Source organism: Pristiophorus japonicus, chromosome 8 (assembly GCF_044704955.1).
Source record: "Pristiophorus japonicus isolate sPriJap1 chromosome 8, sPriJap1.hap1, whole genome shotgun sequence".
Classification (NCBI taxonomy): Eukaryota; Metazoa; Chordata; class Chondrichthyes; family Pristiophoridae; genus Pristiophorus; species Pristiophorus japonicus.
This window is the reverse complement of record NC_091984.1, coordinates 232,757,714-232,775,302: the sequence shown is the minus strand read 5'-3', so window position 1 is coordinate 232,775,302 and position 17,589 is coordinate 232,757,714. Positions and strand designations below refer to the sequence as shown.

The window sequence follows — 17,589 nt, the reverse complement described above, 5'->3', positions numbered from 1 at the left end:
TTTCGGCATTGAAGAAATAATTAAAACTTCATGGCAAAGCTCTCGCCAGTCTCCAAACAACGTTCCTGAAAATATTGGCTGAGACTGGATTGTCTCGTGAGAAGCAGAGTTTGCAACTTCATGTTTTTCAGACCCATCAGCAGACAGCTGGGTCTTCAGAGAACAATTGTTAGACTAATTGTCAACAGACTTGAAAAATCACTTGAAACAGTGAAGATCCTATTGATGCCTGCATAAGTTAAATCATGTTCTGCTCTGTTTAGCAGGAGCACTAATGAGTTATCTGCTTGCATTTGCTGATAACTGGAAAAAGATGTTTCATATATTGTACTGTGCAGGATTTGAAACAAAACGTTTTCTTTGTAACTAACTTAGCAAACAATAGGTACTTTGTTTCATCTGTTTGTGAGGCATATAGACTTTCCAATAAACTCAGTTTTGTGAGGAAACGGCCACCTGTTAGATTGCATGCATTATTCTTTGAATTTGCAAATGTTTACAAATGTTTACATCAGTATTCTTGATAGGATTGAATTAATAATCTATAGTGACAATGTATTTAAAGGCGATTTCTATATCCTCTCGCCACCCACCCCCAAAAAACCTTGCCCATTTCTTTAAGTACTAAAATGGTTTTCTTTAAGATTACACACTGATCATTCTTGATGTATATTTCCCTACATTACAACAGTGACTACACTTCAAAAGTAATTAATTGGCTGTGAAGTGTTTTGGGACATTGTGAGGTCATCAAAGGCGCTATATAAATGCAAGTCTTTATATTAGTTTACTGGTTATACCTATATTCCATCCAGAAAGAGCTTATAGTACCCCATCATGCTGCTGTTGAATTTTGGCATTATTGCCTCCACTATCTCAGCCAGTCGTCCACTTCCATGCACTGATTGCTTGTGTGAAAACTTGCATGTTATTTGTCATAACTCTGCTTTTTGCTCATTTGAACCTGTGCTGTTTACCCAGCTGCTTTAGATTTATTTGAAGTAATCAGATTTTCGTGCTCTGCTGTTGCTATCTTCCATACTTATTCGTGAAGCACCTTTTTGGTCACCACCTATCAAGGTTGAAAAGTCCAAGTCTTACCTCCTGAACTTGTGTATCAATTACTCAGGATCAGTCTTGGGGCTGTACTCTGCACTGCCTCCCTGGTGTCTCGGAAACCAGCACTGGATATTGCTATGTTCGTTTTGGAGCTAAAGGAAGTGGCACTTGTGGTATTTACTCAGCCTTGATATAAACGCATCCTTGCAGTAGCATGGATGAGCATTGAAGTTTGCACTCAGCTGTTGTGGCCTCATTAAGATGTGCTATTTATTTTTAAATTAGAAAGATGTTTGGAAATTAACTTTTGCTATTCAAGGGTTAAGGTAAATTACAAAATGTACCTGTATTTGTTTGTTTTTATAGTGTGATCTAAAAGCAAGACTATTCATTGTTGACTCCTTGATGCTTTTTTCCCCAGTTTAAAGTATTTCCCATGTTACAATGAAGGTTGAGGAGTTTAGTTTCGTCATTCTCATCAGTCTATTGCTATCCACACCAGCTTCCCCCTCCCCCTCTCCCCCATTTAACGCCGAGCCCTTTTGATTGTGACGATGCTATAAAGGTTGTTTATAGTAAAATCTTGTACCAGCACCCTTGATTTCACTGCTTTGGTTGCTTCCTTTGTGGTCGAACAGAGTTGCTTGTGTCTCATCCTGTACAAAACATAGCAACTGTTTACAACTCAATGTGGGAGCGTCCGTAGCAGGCATTCCAACAGGAAGTGCGATTGTGTAGAAATTAAATGCTATTGTTTGAAGTGCAGTATCCTTTTATGCAAAAGCAAGCTTAACATGAATGTGGAAGTGAGATTAGTTGTTTATACCATGAAAGCCAGGGATGGCAAGGATTCTGATTGGCTTGCTAATCTAAACGAGTAACAAAAAACAATTTTTGTAAACTGGCAGGGTTGGGGATTAGGTGAGTGAGCACACAGTCCTTTCACTTCTGGGTTTGAATGCTGCACTTACTGTCGAGACTGAAGTACTCTTGTCTGAATGCAAGAGTCTTGGGTGAAATGAGCCTGGGAGCACTCCACTCAATTCCCAGTGCATACGTGTCAACCATATTAAACAATTCAGCAGCTCAGAGGAGCTATAATATTGTTGGTGTGCTAATGAGAGAGAAAAGTTGTATTGAAATAATCGTTTAACATCAGGATATCCAATTAATTACTTTTGAAGAATAGTCACTGTTGTGTAAGTAAATGTGCTAACCAATTTGCACACAGCAGTCCCAGAACCAGCAGTTTCTGCCTGTTAATTAGGTATCTCTTTTGGGACAGAGTTAGAAGAAACTTGATGCCACGAGACAGATGAGCAGAATAGATGCTTGCAAGAAGTACTGTAAACCGCACAATTAGCAGTTTAAATAAAATAATGAATTGGTGCACTTTTGGGAGAGTTCTTGTATATTTTAGCTGATCTTCTGTACCATTGCTCACTGAGTCAAAGAAAACATCATTTTATAATATAGAAGCATAGAAAATAGGTGCAGGAGTCGGCCATTCGGCCCTTCGAGCCTGAACCGCCATTCAATGAGTTCATGGCTGAACATGCAACTTCAGTACCCCATTCCTGCTTTCTCACCATACCCCTTGATCCCCTTAGTAGTAAGGACTTCATCTAACTCCTTTTTGAATATATTTAGTGAATTGGCCTCAACAACTTTCTGTGGTAGAGAATTCCACAAGTTCACCACTCTCTGGGTGAACAAGTTTCTCCTTATCTCGGTCCTAAATAGCTTCCCCCTTATCCTTAGACTGTGACCCCTGGTTCTGGACTTCCCCAACATTGGGAACATTCTTCCTGCATCTAACCTGTCTAAACCCGTCAGAATTTTAAACGTTTCTACGCGATCCCCTCATTCTTCTGAACTCCAGTGAATACAAGCCCAGTTGATCCAGTCTTTCTTGATATGTCATCCTGGGAATCAGTCTGGTGAACCTTCGCTGCACTCCCTCAATAGCAAGAATGTCCTTCCTCAAGTTAGGAGACCAAAACTACACAATAGTCCAGGTGTGGCCTCACCAAGGCCCTGTACAACTGTAGCAACACCTCCCTGCCCCTGTACTCAAATCCCCTCGCTATGAAGGCCAACATGCCATTTGCTTTCTTAACCGCCTGCTGTACCTGCATGCCAACCTTCAATGACTGATGTACCATGACACCCAGGTCTCGTTGCACCTCCCCTTTTCCTAATCTGTCACCATTCAGATAATAGTCTGTCTCTCTGTTTTGACCACAAGTGGATAATCTCACATTTATCCACATTATACTTCATCTGCCCACTCACCTAACCTATTCAATTCACTCTGCAGCCTCATAGCATCCTCCTCGCAGCTCACATTGCCACCCAACTTAGTGTCATCCGCAAATTTGGAGATACTACATTTAATCCCATCGTCTAAATCATTAATGTACAATGTAAACAGCTGGGGCCCCAGCACAGAACCTTGTGGTACCCCACTAGTCACTGCCTGCCATTCTGAAAAGTACCCATTTACTACTCTTTGCTTCCTGTCTGCCAACCAGTTCTCAATCCACGTCAGCACACTGCCCCCAATTCCATGTGCTTTAACTTTGCACATTAATCTCTTGTGTGGGACCTTGTCGACAGCCTTCTGAAAGTCCAAATGCACCACATCAACTGGTTCTCCCTTGTCCACTCTACTGGAAACATCCTCAAAAAATTCCAGAAAATTTGTCAAGCATGATTTACCTTTCACAAATCCATGCTGACTTGGACCTATCATGTCACCTCTTTCCAAATGTGCTGCGATGGTCTCCTTAATAATTGATTCCATCATTTTACCCACTACCGATGTCAGGCTGACCGGTCTATAATTCCCTGTTTTCTCTCTCCCTCCTTTTTTTAAAAAGTGGGGTTACATTGGCTACCCTCCACTCCATCGGAACTGATCCAGAGTCTGTGGAATGTTGGAAAATGACTCTCAATGCATCCACTATTTCCAAAGCCACCTCCTTTAAGTACTCTGGGATGCAGTCCATCAGCCTCTGGGGATTTATCAGCCTTCAATCCCATCAATTTCCCCAACACAATTTCCCGACTAATAAGGATTTCCCTCCGTTCCTCCTTCTTACTAGACCCTCTGACCCCTTTTATATCCAGAAGGTTGTTTGTGTCCTCCTTAATGAATACCGAATCAAAGTACTTGTTCAATTGGTCTGCCATTTCTTTGTTCCCCGTTATGACTTCCCTTGATTCTGACTGCAGAGGACCTACGTTTGTCTTTACTAACCTTTTTCTCTTTACATATCTATAGAAACTTTTGCAGTCCGTCTTAATGTTCCCTGCAATGTATTTTCTGGACCACTAAATAAGTGAAATTATTCTCATGCAAGGGGTTTGCTATGATTTTTACTGGTGATTTGGGGAACATATGCCATAGGATATATTCATGTTTGTCAAATTGGTAAATTAGTAGCCTTCATGAATCGCCTGTGGTGCTCCTTACAGTAAGTCAGAGTGCATGGTTTTACAAGGTCAGGGATGATATAAATAGGATGTATGTGTGTGTCCCTTTAAGGTTAGATGGTATAATTGCTCTGCATTCCTGAAATGTGTGCTGGGGCAGTTACAAGTCAGGCTGCAGTTCAGAACCCTGCCTTTATTTAGTCATTATTGAGATACTAAGAAATTGGTATGGTCTTGGAGCAACGGTGCTGAAATACACTGCGTTTTGAAACACTTCTGTATCTCTTTATTTTAAAAAAAAAAGGACAGGCAAGTGCAGAATGTGTAAGTTTTAGTAATCACAAGAATTGTTGTTTAAACTTTTTCTCATTAACCCTAACCTGGAGCTGTATCATTGTTTTTTGTTTTAACTTAACCAGGGAGAGGGAGAGGATGAAGAATGCAATCAGGTGTAGAATAAAGCTGCCGACTGCGTTCGCCTCGATGAGAATAAGTTTGATTGTGATGAGGCATTCCAAAGAAGCATTACAGAATATGCTAGACTGAACTGTATACAATTGTTGCAGGATGCTGTGTGCTTTGCGCAAGACTTGTAATAAGCAACAGAGATTAATAGATCTATCTCTATAAGCAACAAAACGGAGTAGCTGCAGCATTGGTAAATTTAGAATGTGACTGACGACAGATATTCCAATTTATAACCCCACTAGGCCAGTCGTTAGTAAATAAGGTGGTGGCAGAGATGACTAACTAGGAAACCTGTTTCTCTGCTTCACTGGTGGCATGGAAAGATTGGAGGTCTCACCAGTATATTAATGGGTAATCGGAGATTTCCCATATCACAACTTTTCCTGGGCAGTGAGGGTTGGCTGTGATCATCCACATGCGGAAGGCCATTCCTGATTATTGCACTGGCTGAGGGAGAGCTGGGCAAGTGAAAGTGGTGTTCCTCGGGGACTTTTCGGATTGATGCTGAATATTTGAGCAGCTGAAGCAGCATTTGTGGCCCAAGCATAAAGATGGTTGAGTTTCTGCTTCTGTACGAACAGCTCGTGTGGTGGACTGATAACCCAGATATGTCTCTCGAAGCGGCCATTTTATGAGCCATACCATAGTGGTATTTGACGTCCAAAAGATGGCAGTCAAATGATTAAAAAAAAAATAAACCTATTTGTTTCAATTTAATACAGAACACACGTTTTCTTGATTTTGGAGACAGAAATGCAGGGAGGCTAAACTGGACTGGTTATTACCTTGGCCTCTTATTCGTCCTGGAGTTGAGCTTCTGATCCCAGAATCCCCTCTCTTGTAAAGATTGCCTACTCTGCATGTGCCTGCTTCTGCCGCTAACCTCATTCATGGGAAAGAAAAGAGGTTCTCCTCAAAGTGGCAGTGAGATGTGCAATGCACCTTTTAATTCTATTAAGTGAACTTCTTGTATCCCCCAAGAAAAACTGATCGAATCAACACCAGAGTAAAAGCATGAAAATAATCATAATCAGCATGTGCTATTCAATTAGCCACAGCTTACAATATGTCATGTTTAATTTCCAGGAGCAAAGCCCCAGTAATCAGACCTCAAAAGCAGCAATGCAGGAGCCACAAGAGTTAGTGGAAGAAACGGTGACTGTTGAAGAGGACCCAGGCACGCCCACCTCCCATGTATCTGTGGTGACATCGGATGATGGAACTACAAGACGGACTGAAACTAAGGTAAGAGATCATTGTTTGTAACTTGAGACACCATTTTTGTTGGGGCACTTGCACTCGCCCGCCCACCCATCCTTCTTGTTGATTAATTTGCATCCTGCAAATTCAATCGCGTACTGTGCCACCCTGAGATAAGTGACTGATGTTTCCTTCTACTTGGGTTGTTCCAAGGAGAATGTATATTCAGGGAACAAATGTTACTAAGACGAACCCATTAATTTTTAAGACTAAGTTTTTATTCTATCTTGATTATTGCATATTTAATTTGGTTGCGACACAATGGAGTAGTGGCATTTACTTAGTTGGAGAATAAGATCACTTTAGTTTTAAAAGTAGTCGAGTCTTGCAGTGTGTTTTAAAGTAGCATTATTGAGGTACATTTTAGATCATATTTAGTGAATATTGAGATGTCTAAAATGTGAAGTTGAGTTCATTGTATTGCAGTGTTGCAAAAATAGCCTTCATGATTTACGACTAGCGGAGGTAGTGTCAGGATATATGGTAATATTTGACCTGAAATGTGGCGTATGATTGTGTTATGATTTTGTTTTCCCTTCAGTTATGTGGGTGTTGATGGAGAGAGCTTCTGATCAATATGTATTACTCAGTGCTACAAGTAATAAACAGCAGGGTCAGGGCTCTGCTTTGCCACAAAAAAGGCATGTAATAGAGCTCCAGGAAGTGATCACTGCAGCTTGAAGTTCACTTGCAGACCATATGCTGCTGGGAGTTCAAAGTGAAGTGCCAGTTTTATTTCTGCTTCAAAATCTATTGACCCTTATGATGACTTCTTGGAGCAGATTTTTACCTCTGCAGAATTGTAGCTTTCCAGCGACTTGGTTAATCGACCCAAGTTTACATTTTTTTTTGAGCAACTAGATTTTTTTTTGGAGTATTTTAACAATTGCCATTCTGCCCATTTAATTTGCTCCAGTGTAAATGAGTTCGTTAGGTTTTTTAGATTTTTTTTCAAAAGGGGGTGTTACCAGTCATTTACGCCTGTTTTGGCCATTTAAGCTAGTTTGGACAGCTAATAGTTACGCTGACCTAAGTTAGTTTGGAGTACGTGGCCACTTGTGTTCGCACAGAAAAACCTTGCGGTGAGCTAAGAAATCAGCGCAGGTAGCCAGAGATGGGGGCGGGAGGGGGGAGGAAAGTGAAAGAACGAAACACTTTCACAACAACATTGAAGAAGCATAAATACATTTAAAGTGCCAAGCATGAAACAAAGCACAAAAATAAGCATTCACACACAAAATACGAGGAAGCTGAGAGGACCTGCACCTCGCACCAAGACTTAAAAAGCACCAAAAGTAATAAGCAATTAATTGACAAATAAAAAAAGAGAAGGAACCCTGCTCTAAAAGCACCAAGATCAAAGTAATGAGCAATCAATCAATAACAAATAAAAAATAGAAGTCCTACATTGGGGAATGCAGCAGACTGCCGATGAGGGAGCCCATTCGGCCAGGGCTAGGGGTGGTGTGTTTTGGGCCCCTCCCACACAGCCTGCGGAGTGTCGCAGAGATTCGGGCTGCGAGGAGCTACTGCACTCTCGCGCGCATGTGCAGAGGTCCCGGCACTGTTTTCAGCGCCGGGACCTGACTCCACCCCCCACTGGATGTGCTGCGCCACGCCAAGGCCGAAGACGTTCTGAGGAGTGGGGACAATTGGAAGGTAACTTCTCAGCACCCTTTTGTAAGTCATGGAGGTGTGCTGTTTTTACAGGGGGGTGAGCTGATTTACTAATTCTAGCAAGACATATACTGTACATTGTTTCACATTTTATTTATACCTGTAATACCCACAGTTGCATTAGTTCTTGCTGCTCAAACATTATTGGCCAACAAAAGCAAAATACTACGGATGCTGGAAAATCTGAAATAAATACAGAAAATGCTGGAAATACTTGACATCTGTCAAGAGAGAAACAGAGTTAATGTTTCGGGTCAATGATCTTTCATTAGAACTGGAAGAAGTTGGTGATTTAACCATACAGAGGCAGGGAAAGAAGTGGAGAAGAGGAGGAAAGGAAGATCAAAAGGGAAGGTCTGTGATGGGGAGGCAGGAGTGATTAAATGACAAAAGGGATGATGGTGCAAGGCAAAAAGGGAATAAGTCAAAAAAACAAAAGATGGATCTAGATAAATGTAAATAGCAACAGCAGAGCCATCACCATCACCATCACCAGCAGCCCGAAAACACGGGAGCAGTGATTATGATCTGAATGTGTTGAATCCAGAAAGTTGTCAAGCATCTAATTGAAAGATGAGTGCTGTTTTGCAAGTTTCAGTTGCATTTCATTAGAACTCTGCAGGAGGACGAGGACAGAATTGGAATGGGCTGGAGAATTAAAATGGCAACCAACCAACCAAATGGCTTACGGTCACACCTGCGGACTGAACAGAGGTGTTCAGCAAAGTGATCACTCCATCTGCATTTGACCTCCCAAATGTGGAGACTGCGTCGTATACAGTGCAGAAGTACAACTAACAACATCATATGCAGTGCAGAAGTACAGCGAAGTACATTGCTGTTTCACCTGGAAGGAGTGTTTGGTGCCCTGGACGGTGGGAAGGGAGCAGGTGAAAGGGCAGGTGTGGGAATGACACATGGATGTACCTCTCGCGTTATCCCACCACTAAATGCATCTTCCCCTCCCCTCCCCTTTTAGTGTTCTGACGGGACCGTTCCCTCTGCAACATCCTGGCCCACACTTCAATCATCCTCAGCACCTGCTCCCCCTTCCCATGGCACCATCCCATGCAAGCACAGGAGATGCAATACCTGCCCTTTAACCACCTCCCTTCTCACCATGCAGCGCCCCAAACACTGCTTCCAGGTGAAACAACGACTTACTTGTACTTTTTTTTCAATTTAGTATAATGTATTCGCTGCTCACGCTGCAGTGGTTTCTACATTCGGGGAGACCAAATTGCAAGGATGAAAGGTTGCAGACATGAAATTTTCCTTTCTCCACAGATGCTGCCTGGCCTGCTGAGTATTTCCAGCATTTTTTGTTTATATTTAAGAATAATTGGCATTTTTTAGTGACACATACTGGGCTGAGATTGGTCCCATACACAATTTAGCAAATTTAATTGAAAGTATTTGCTGTAGTATTTTGCAAGTTTTATTTGTAACTTTTTTTCTTAGTTTATAAAAAAAAACTGTGGGTATCTGTCTTGGATAAAGAGTCAGACTAGGTACTGCAAGCTGAAAGTAAGTGTGACTGGTCCTTAATTACAGATCTCAGAGTGCCTCTCCAGCCTGTGAGGCCTCCTTATACACAGGTGCTCCCAAGGGATTGTGGGATTCCTTGGGATTCCCGATGATAAGCCCTCTGGTGGTTAGACATGGTAATTACAGGTTTACATACATAACAGGTATGCAATACATCACCCATTGTTAGCAGGAGCATTCAGATCTCGTACTCTTTACCCGTCCAGATTGAAGTACGGTCCTGGCAGAGTGGCAGGGTTTTTTTTAGAATTTGAGCGCGCCAGGGGCATGTAATAGTAAAAACACATTGTTAATGTATTTCTTAAACTGCAGAATTAATCTTAGACTTAGTATCTTCCAGAGGTGTCTTGTTGGGTGAGGCACCGAGAATGGTGTGCACACATGGACGGGGAATTATGGTCATTGTCGGCAGGCAGATGTGCAGAACTGTTTACACCATACATTCATTTGTCATTGCCAAAATCTGAGCCACAGTATTGGATGACTGCCAGTATAATTGGCTATATTCTGTTTCCAGACTCCGGTGCTGCTGTTTTGACCCCTCTGTCAACTTAGAATTATCTGCACGTAATGCTGTCTTTAATTAGAGAAGCCAAGGAGTGTGTGGCTAAATATAGAAGTTATTTAATTCATCCTTTGAGTAATGTCCTTACTTGGACTCGTTAAACATATTTTATTCTAATATAATTGTTTTCTTAAAAAAAGGTTAGTGCTGGCTTTCCACAGAAAGAGCCCATTGCCATGGTAACGTGCTTGCTGTGTGAGGTCTGTGGAGCTGTGCCTCAGCTGTCAAAGGTCTCCACCCACCACTGGTAGCTGCAGTATCTATTCACAGCCTGCAGCACTCTTGATTCTGCTGCATGGCTACAGATTCTGTTCTTGGTCCAGGAGAGAGCTGTGAGCATGCATGAAAACAGGTTAAATGCTTTGGAGAGTGTGTTTGTGGGAGTGTCTGTACAACCAAAACATAAGCGAGGCTGCTTCAGTTTAACAGTGACCAAGGCATCTTAACTGCATTCTGGGTCGTTTCCAGCTGAAGCCCCATCTCTCTGCTGAGATAGATTTTTGGAATCCAGGGATTTGGAGATCGGGTGGGAAAGTGGAGTTGAGGTCGATGATCAACCATGATCTTATTGAATGGCGGAGCAGGCTCGAGGGACCGTATGGCCTACTCCTGCTCCGATAACGTTCTTGTCGGTCTCGCTTTGCTTCAGCGTCCAACCAGGACCTGACTCAGAAGTTATACAGTCATTGCCACTCGTGTCACTGCTGAGCAAAGACTGAGCAAAAGTGCAATGCGGCAAAAGTTGCAATAAAACTGCACCCTAAATGACGAGCCCCTCCCATATACTACTATACAGGTTTTAGTAGGATTCCAGTTTGTGGACTGATGCCATGTTCATATTTTTAATAGACTTGTACATACTTTACTCGGTTCTGAGCTGTCGAATGTCTGTTTTTGGATAAAGCTTCATTTGATTTGCAATCCTTTGGATGATGGTCAGGAAATGTTGCATCATCAAGCCAATCTTTTTCTTTGTTATTAATGCACTGCTCAGTCAATGAAGAACCCTTGTAGTATTGTGCCCAGACTTCCCATTATTCTGATTTGAATCGGTAATGAATATTGTTAGTGAATAACAGTTTGATTCTGTGCAGTACACAAGTTAACACTTATGCATTCTGGCAATCGCCTCTTGATTTAGGATGAGAATACTAACTTCGTAACTGGCAAGCTATCCAGAAAATTAAATTTGTATCTTGCACGGTACATTTTCTGCAGTAATTTATGGCAATTTTTGCATTGGTGCTTACATGAACTTAAAATGCTGTTTATGGGGAAATTCTTTGGAGTGATTTTGTGATGCATCTATTCCCTAACATTTTTTTTGATTTTAAAAACGTAGGAATATTTAAAATATTAATCAGAATCCAGCTGTGAATCTAGAAAAAGGAGCCCATGTTTTGATCAGTGAAAGAAAGGAGCTGCTGGACTTCTGCACGGCACCTTCCCCATGTGGTTGTGTTGCTTTGAAAAGCTCTTTTTTTTTTTGAAATTCGTAGCCAATCGTTCCAATTCTTTGTCAAATCACAAACGCCAGAGGTCACCTTGCACACATCAAGGATCACTCTGCGCCAATGCTCTTAGCCAAAAGGCCTAGAGCCACTGCACCGTTCCTGGAAGTATTGCAATACCAGGTTCGTGCCATGGAGGTGGATGGGTCAGGTCCCCCACACACCTCCGTGGAGGTGGATGGGTCAAGCCACCCCACCCACCTCCTATTTCCAAAAAAGCAAGCATATACCTTCCTGATCCAGGGAGAACCACCTTGGGGTTATGGTGGTTACTCCCCTGTCAGGTCAGTTACGCATGATCTTAGCCAAAAGGCTTTTATCAGCTCACGCCAAGTGGTAGCCTCCCATCTGTGAAATCCCGTATCTACTCCTCCTCGGTAACGAAAGTTGTAAAAACCATTAAACGGTGCACCAATTACCCGGTGACGGTTACCGAGACTCTGCTTGAGATGCGGCCAGTTACTGTCGAAGTTGACCCTGTAATCCACATGCTTCTTTTATTTAAAAAAAAACCCTGTATTAGTATTTTTTAGGTTCATTTGTGTTTAGTCCTGTTAACAAATTAAGGGCATCGCCATATATGCCATTATTCATCCTGTGAATAAAAGTAAGGCTAAATGTTGGATGAACAGTTGCAATATGGAGGTATTGAAATTTTTAGAGCAGTTCGACCATTAGTTGTGTCAACAGTCAGCTGAAGGTTTGAAATGAACCATTTACTAGTTTTTGCTTGTTTGGATCAACAAAATAAAGTGTAAAGTGCATTCTTAATATGTGTGAAAGGAATTATGAAGTGATTAAGATCTATTTAGTCATGTCGACAGTAGTCTGGTTCTGAAGTTGAACACTTTTAATCTTTGATATTTGAGCAGGTTGGATGCAGTTCTGTTTACCTTCTGCGTGAGAACAGTTGCTGCCCTTTGTGATTAACATAATGGATTTGCTTCCCTGCTGTAATGGACAGCATGCCAGCATTATAGTTTTGTCCATGCCTGTACTGTACATTAAATTGGAATGATACATGGCCAGCTTATAGGAAGTGCATGATGTTTGTCTTGCGCAGTGTTGCTATCGCAGGACCTGGGAATTCAGTTATTATGTGGGCTTTTTTCTAATGTACTGAACTTCCACTGGTTACTGAACTGGAGATATTGGAGATGAAATGGCCAATAAAATGTGTTCCACTTCCATTTATATATGTTTGGAATAAATGGTACAGTTTGTGTGCTCCCAATAGCTCAGCTGGTTAAGACAGCAAGTGGTTGAGCTGTGCAGACCAAGAGCTTCCCAGGTTTAATACTCGGTTTGTGCTGAGTTTGCTCCTCTGTGTTCGTCTGTGTTCCTGGTGGATGAGGAAATTGCCTGGGGTCTCTGCTCTTGATCCCTATCCAGTGAATCTTGCTGGAAGTGAGTATGACCATAAAGTGAGGACAGCTTGATACTCAATTGAAATCCCTTTTGCAATTGAATAGCCTGGTGATAATGCACTCTAGGCTTTTACGTGAAAAATGGCAACTTGGAAAGCAGCACTGGAGGACTGCTGGCACATATCTCAAGGAGTTGGTGAGTGCAGGAAGGTTTTTGAGTGCAGGAAGGAAGGAAAGTGAAATTGATGGCTGGGGGGGCAAGGACATCACGGGGGGGGGGGGGCGGGGGAAGCACTATATCAAATATTCTATAATTCCATTAATTTTATCTCCATCTCAGTATAAGCCAGTTTTAATTTTAGTTGCTTGAACATCTAATTAGATATTTGATTTAATCCATTCTGCAAAATAAAAATTCCCATTTGGTTGAGACCATGGTGAATCTTTTGCAAATCTAGACAATTTAAAGTATTTAAAACCTAATAATTTGTCCATTATTGTTTGGTTCACGTGCATTTACAGTGGATAGATTGCTCCTTATAGTGTGTTCACAGCTGATTACTTTTTTTAACAACAGAAAAACAATTTTCACATCAGCCCTTGCATTACAAGGGAATTTAAAGCTTTGTACAACGCCTTCATTAGGTATCCAGAGGATTGTTCAGAATAAATGTTTACTTCCTTCGGTACATCAGTTTCCATGCATTATCAACACATCCATAAATCTGGTTTCCCTTTTTTTGTGTGGGTGTGTACGTTTGTGGCGAGATAAATATTACTCCCTCGAATCATGGGAGGTTTGTACAGATCCTTGTGCCAATCATCATTAATTAAATTTGTGTTTGCAGGTTACTAAAGTGGTTAAAACAGTGACCACCCGAACGGTGCGTCAGGTACCAATTGGACCAGATGGATTGCCTGCAGATGGGTCATCGCCTGCTGGAAGTTGTACAGATTCCATTGACAGAAGATACATGAAAAACGGAGACCGTTACATCACACCACAGGCGAATTCTACTTTAACCAGAGCCTACAACAACTACCCAGATTCGTATGAGAATCACCATGACCTGTACCGTTCATACACTGGCCAAGATGGATTTGCAGATGTATCTGATAACTACGGGAGCCTGTCACGAGGAGTTCATTACCGCCCCCGCTATGCTTACATGCCACGTGACAACTACAGACCGGATGAAAGTTACACATTACCGAGTAGAAACAAGTACACTGTTGCCCAGCCACAAGTGCAGCCAGACGGCAGTGTTGACCTGAGCCGATCTCAACCAGAACGCTTCCAGCCAGAACCATATGGACTTGAAGATGATCATAGAAGTCTAGGACCCGATGATGATGGATATGAATTGGATGGAGAGCCGGAACCGGAACCAGATTACTCCACAATCGGTCGCAGGGCACCCACAAGGGCTAATGGAAGAAGACCAAGGAGGTAAGAATTTGACTCTTATAATGATACTTGCAAACTTTCACTGTGGATGCTGCAATACATTGTAGGTGTACAACGTATCAATATAGTTTTGATCATTATCATGGTGCTTTCCCTTGGCTCGTCAATCTGGTATGCTTCCACCTTTCTTTCCACCTATTAATTTTACCCGTGATATACTCAGCCTCCAGAAATAAGAATAGAGTTTGGTGTCCGAATTAATTAGTACCATCTATAAGCACAGTTTGTAATCCAATCCTTCAATCTTCACTATGCAAATGGCAATCTGTCAATGTAATAAGAATATTGATACAGTATTGACTCTTTATCCCCCCAACCCTGGGAATACATATCTCAAATACATTAACTATGTTCTACTATAATTAACATGCTAAATTCATTTAGGGGTCAGAAGTTTATTTTGCCATTGTTTTTGTTTGAAACTTAACTCCTTGAAGCCAAGATGACACACCCAAATGGATTCATGCTTTGAGTCCTAGCTATAATAGTGCTTTCTATGTTGACACCATTAATTGCAAAAACAATTGCTGGTATAACAGTTCCCGAGTGCAATTTTTTTGCTTTTTTGTATCCAGAATTGTGTTTCAGCAATCATTTCTTTTTTGTACTTCTGAATTCAAAAAAACCTTGAATTGTGCAATAATTTGAAATAAGCGGTTTAATTAAGCATGCAAAGTGGTAATTTCAAACTTAATAGTTTTGAATTATCCAATAATTTACATTAATGAATTTTGAATTAAGAGTAGTCTGTGTTTGTATTCTGAAAATAAGGTATTGGCAAGAACTTGGAATTAACTTGATGGATGGAAGAAAGGCTGCAAATTGAACAATTACCGCTTTCCTCTTCTCTCTTCCTTCCCCTTAAAATTGGAAAATTTGTTGCCATGTCTCCAAATAATCTCCAATTTAATTTGCTTGCAGTTAAAAAGAATCTTTAACATGGATAATTAAAGAATCTGAAGGGTAACATGAATTCATTTGGAATATAGAACTTCACTGAACTACCCACATGTTTGTTCATGCATTTGAAGTAATTTAATCAAAATACTAATTAATCTTCCATGGGATTGCACATGGATTGTTGAGACCAATTTGAGTTTGTCACGTAATGCTAATGGTTGTGGGAAGAAGGAAATAATATGGGGGAGTGGGGAGCAAGAAGAAACAAATGGGCGAGGAGAAAAGGTGAGATGGAGAAGGATAACACTGTTTGGGTGAGGTGGGTGGGGTGGATGCCAGGGGGAGAAAAGGAAGGAAGGGAGTCTGGAGGAAGGGGAATTTGCATAATCAGGGTTTCGGGGATTGAGGCATGGAACTGCCAGCCAGTGGGAGGGGAAGGGTGCTGTCGGTGCGAAAAGCATCGGGTGTGATTGTAAAAGGGAAATGAAGCGGGGTAGAGTTTTCCTCTGAGGGGCTCCTTCAGCCAGCAAGGGAGTGGAGGTGGGGGTGTTGGAATAAAAACTTTCTGCGGAGGGTGGGGGTTGTGTCTAACCAAGACACTTGTGGTGATTGCAGGTCAGGCAGCATCTGCAGAGAGAAACAGAGTTAACTGGCGAAGTTCTGACAAAGGGCCATCGACCTGAAACTTTCACTCTGTTTCTCGCTCCACAAATGCTGCCTGACCTGTTGAGTGTTTCCAGCATTTTCTGTTACGTTTCCAGCGTTCCCAGTATTTTGCTTTGGTACTTATTATCATTTGTTTGGGGGTTGTTGCATTTCATGGTGTTTGATGCCATTATATTCAATTGGTCAGGCAAAGTTATCCTTGCAGTGCTACCAACAGCTGCAATACCATTGGAACCTTGAGATCACTCATCACTTTTAATATATATTCGATAAGAGCATATACTATTCTGTTTTTCCCAAGAGAAAACTGTCTCTACACAATTGAGATTGAGAGCAGAGGCCAGGTGCTTCCCAGGAATCTGTCATACACTCGCTCTTTGCTGATTGTCAGACTGGGCTCAGTTGTAGCACTCTTGTATCAGAGGACTGTCGATTCAAGCTCCCACTCCAGAACTTGAACATACAATCTCGGCTGGCACTTCAGTGCAATACTGAGGGACTGCTGCAATTTGAGAGATACCATCTTTTGGATGAAACTTTAAACCACAACTGCTTGTATTTATGTAGCACCTTTAATGTCGTGAAACATCCCAAGGTGCTTCAAAGGGGTATTGAGATTAAAAATTTGACACTGAGCCGCATAAGTAGAAATTAGCGCAGGTGATCAAAAGCTTGGTCAAAGAGGTAAGCATAAAGGAGCGTTTTGGAGGAGGGGAGAGGTTTAGGGAGTGAGTTCCAGAGCTTGGGGTCCAGGCAACAGAAGGCACGGCTTCCAATGGTTGAGTGATTATAATCAGGGATGCTGAAGAGGGCAGAATAAGAGGAAGTTAGACATCTCTGTAGGGGCTGGGGGGGGCGGAGAGTTGTGGGTCTGGAGGAGATTAGAGATGGGGAGGGGCAAGGCCATGGAGGGATTTGAAATTAAGGATGAGAATTGTGAAATCGAGGCGTTGCTAAACCGGAAGCCAATGTCTGTCAGTGAGCACAGGAGTGATGGGTGAAAGAGACCAACTGTCTCTGCTTTTTCAGCTGGATGTAAAAGATTCCATGGCTCTATTTGAAGAGCAAGGGAGTCCCTCAGCTCACATTTTTTGTTAAAAAGAACAGATTATCGGTCATTTGTCTCATTGCTGTTTGTGGGACCTTGTGTGCCAAATGTTTGCCACATTTCTCTACGTTACAACAGTAATACACCAAGTGCTTTGGGATGTCCTGAGGTCATGAAAGGTGTTTTGTCTGTCCCTGAAGTGTGAGAGCACACCACCATAGTCACTTGTTGTGCCACAGGTAGTGTGTATTGTCGTGCTGAAGATGGAACTTTTTAAAAAAAAATCACCAACTCTGACCAATACAAGATTCCATGTTTCCTTGGATCACCTGCTTTCATGAGTAACTTTGTTACTTTTGACTATCATTTTTAATCATTCTTTCGCACTCTGTAGACACACATGTATGTTTTTAAAATCTAAATTTTCAAAGGCAATATTACAGCTCGTTAATCTCCTGTGACAAGTTTTCTAAAGTGCTGTGAAGCATATAATTCAGGATGTCTTGTTTGGGTGGCTCAATCACCGAAGGGATGTTATGAGAAGCTGATACTTTAAAAACAGGAAGATGTAACAGTCATTACATATCTCAATTCTTCTTTACAACATTGTTTTT

At 41.7% G+C, this 17,589-nt stretch overlaps 1 protein-coding gene across 1 annotated transcript in view; it reads left to right on the top strand.

Annotated features, from left to right (window-relative positions):
• arvcfb (ARVCF delta catenin family member b) overlaps positions 1-17,589 on the top strand; it is a 370,176-nt gene that overhangs the window by 233,858 nt on the left and 118,729 nt on the right. Inside the window, exons 6-7 of the mRNA XM_070888063.1 lie at positions 6,052-6,210; positions 13,742-14,343. Coding sequence (XP_070744164.1) covers positions 6,052-6,210; positions 13,742-14,343 — 761 coding nt within the window. The remainder of the gene's footprint in view (positions 1-6,051; positions 6,211-13,741; positions 14,344-17,589) is intronic.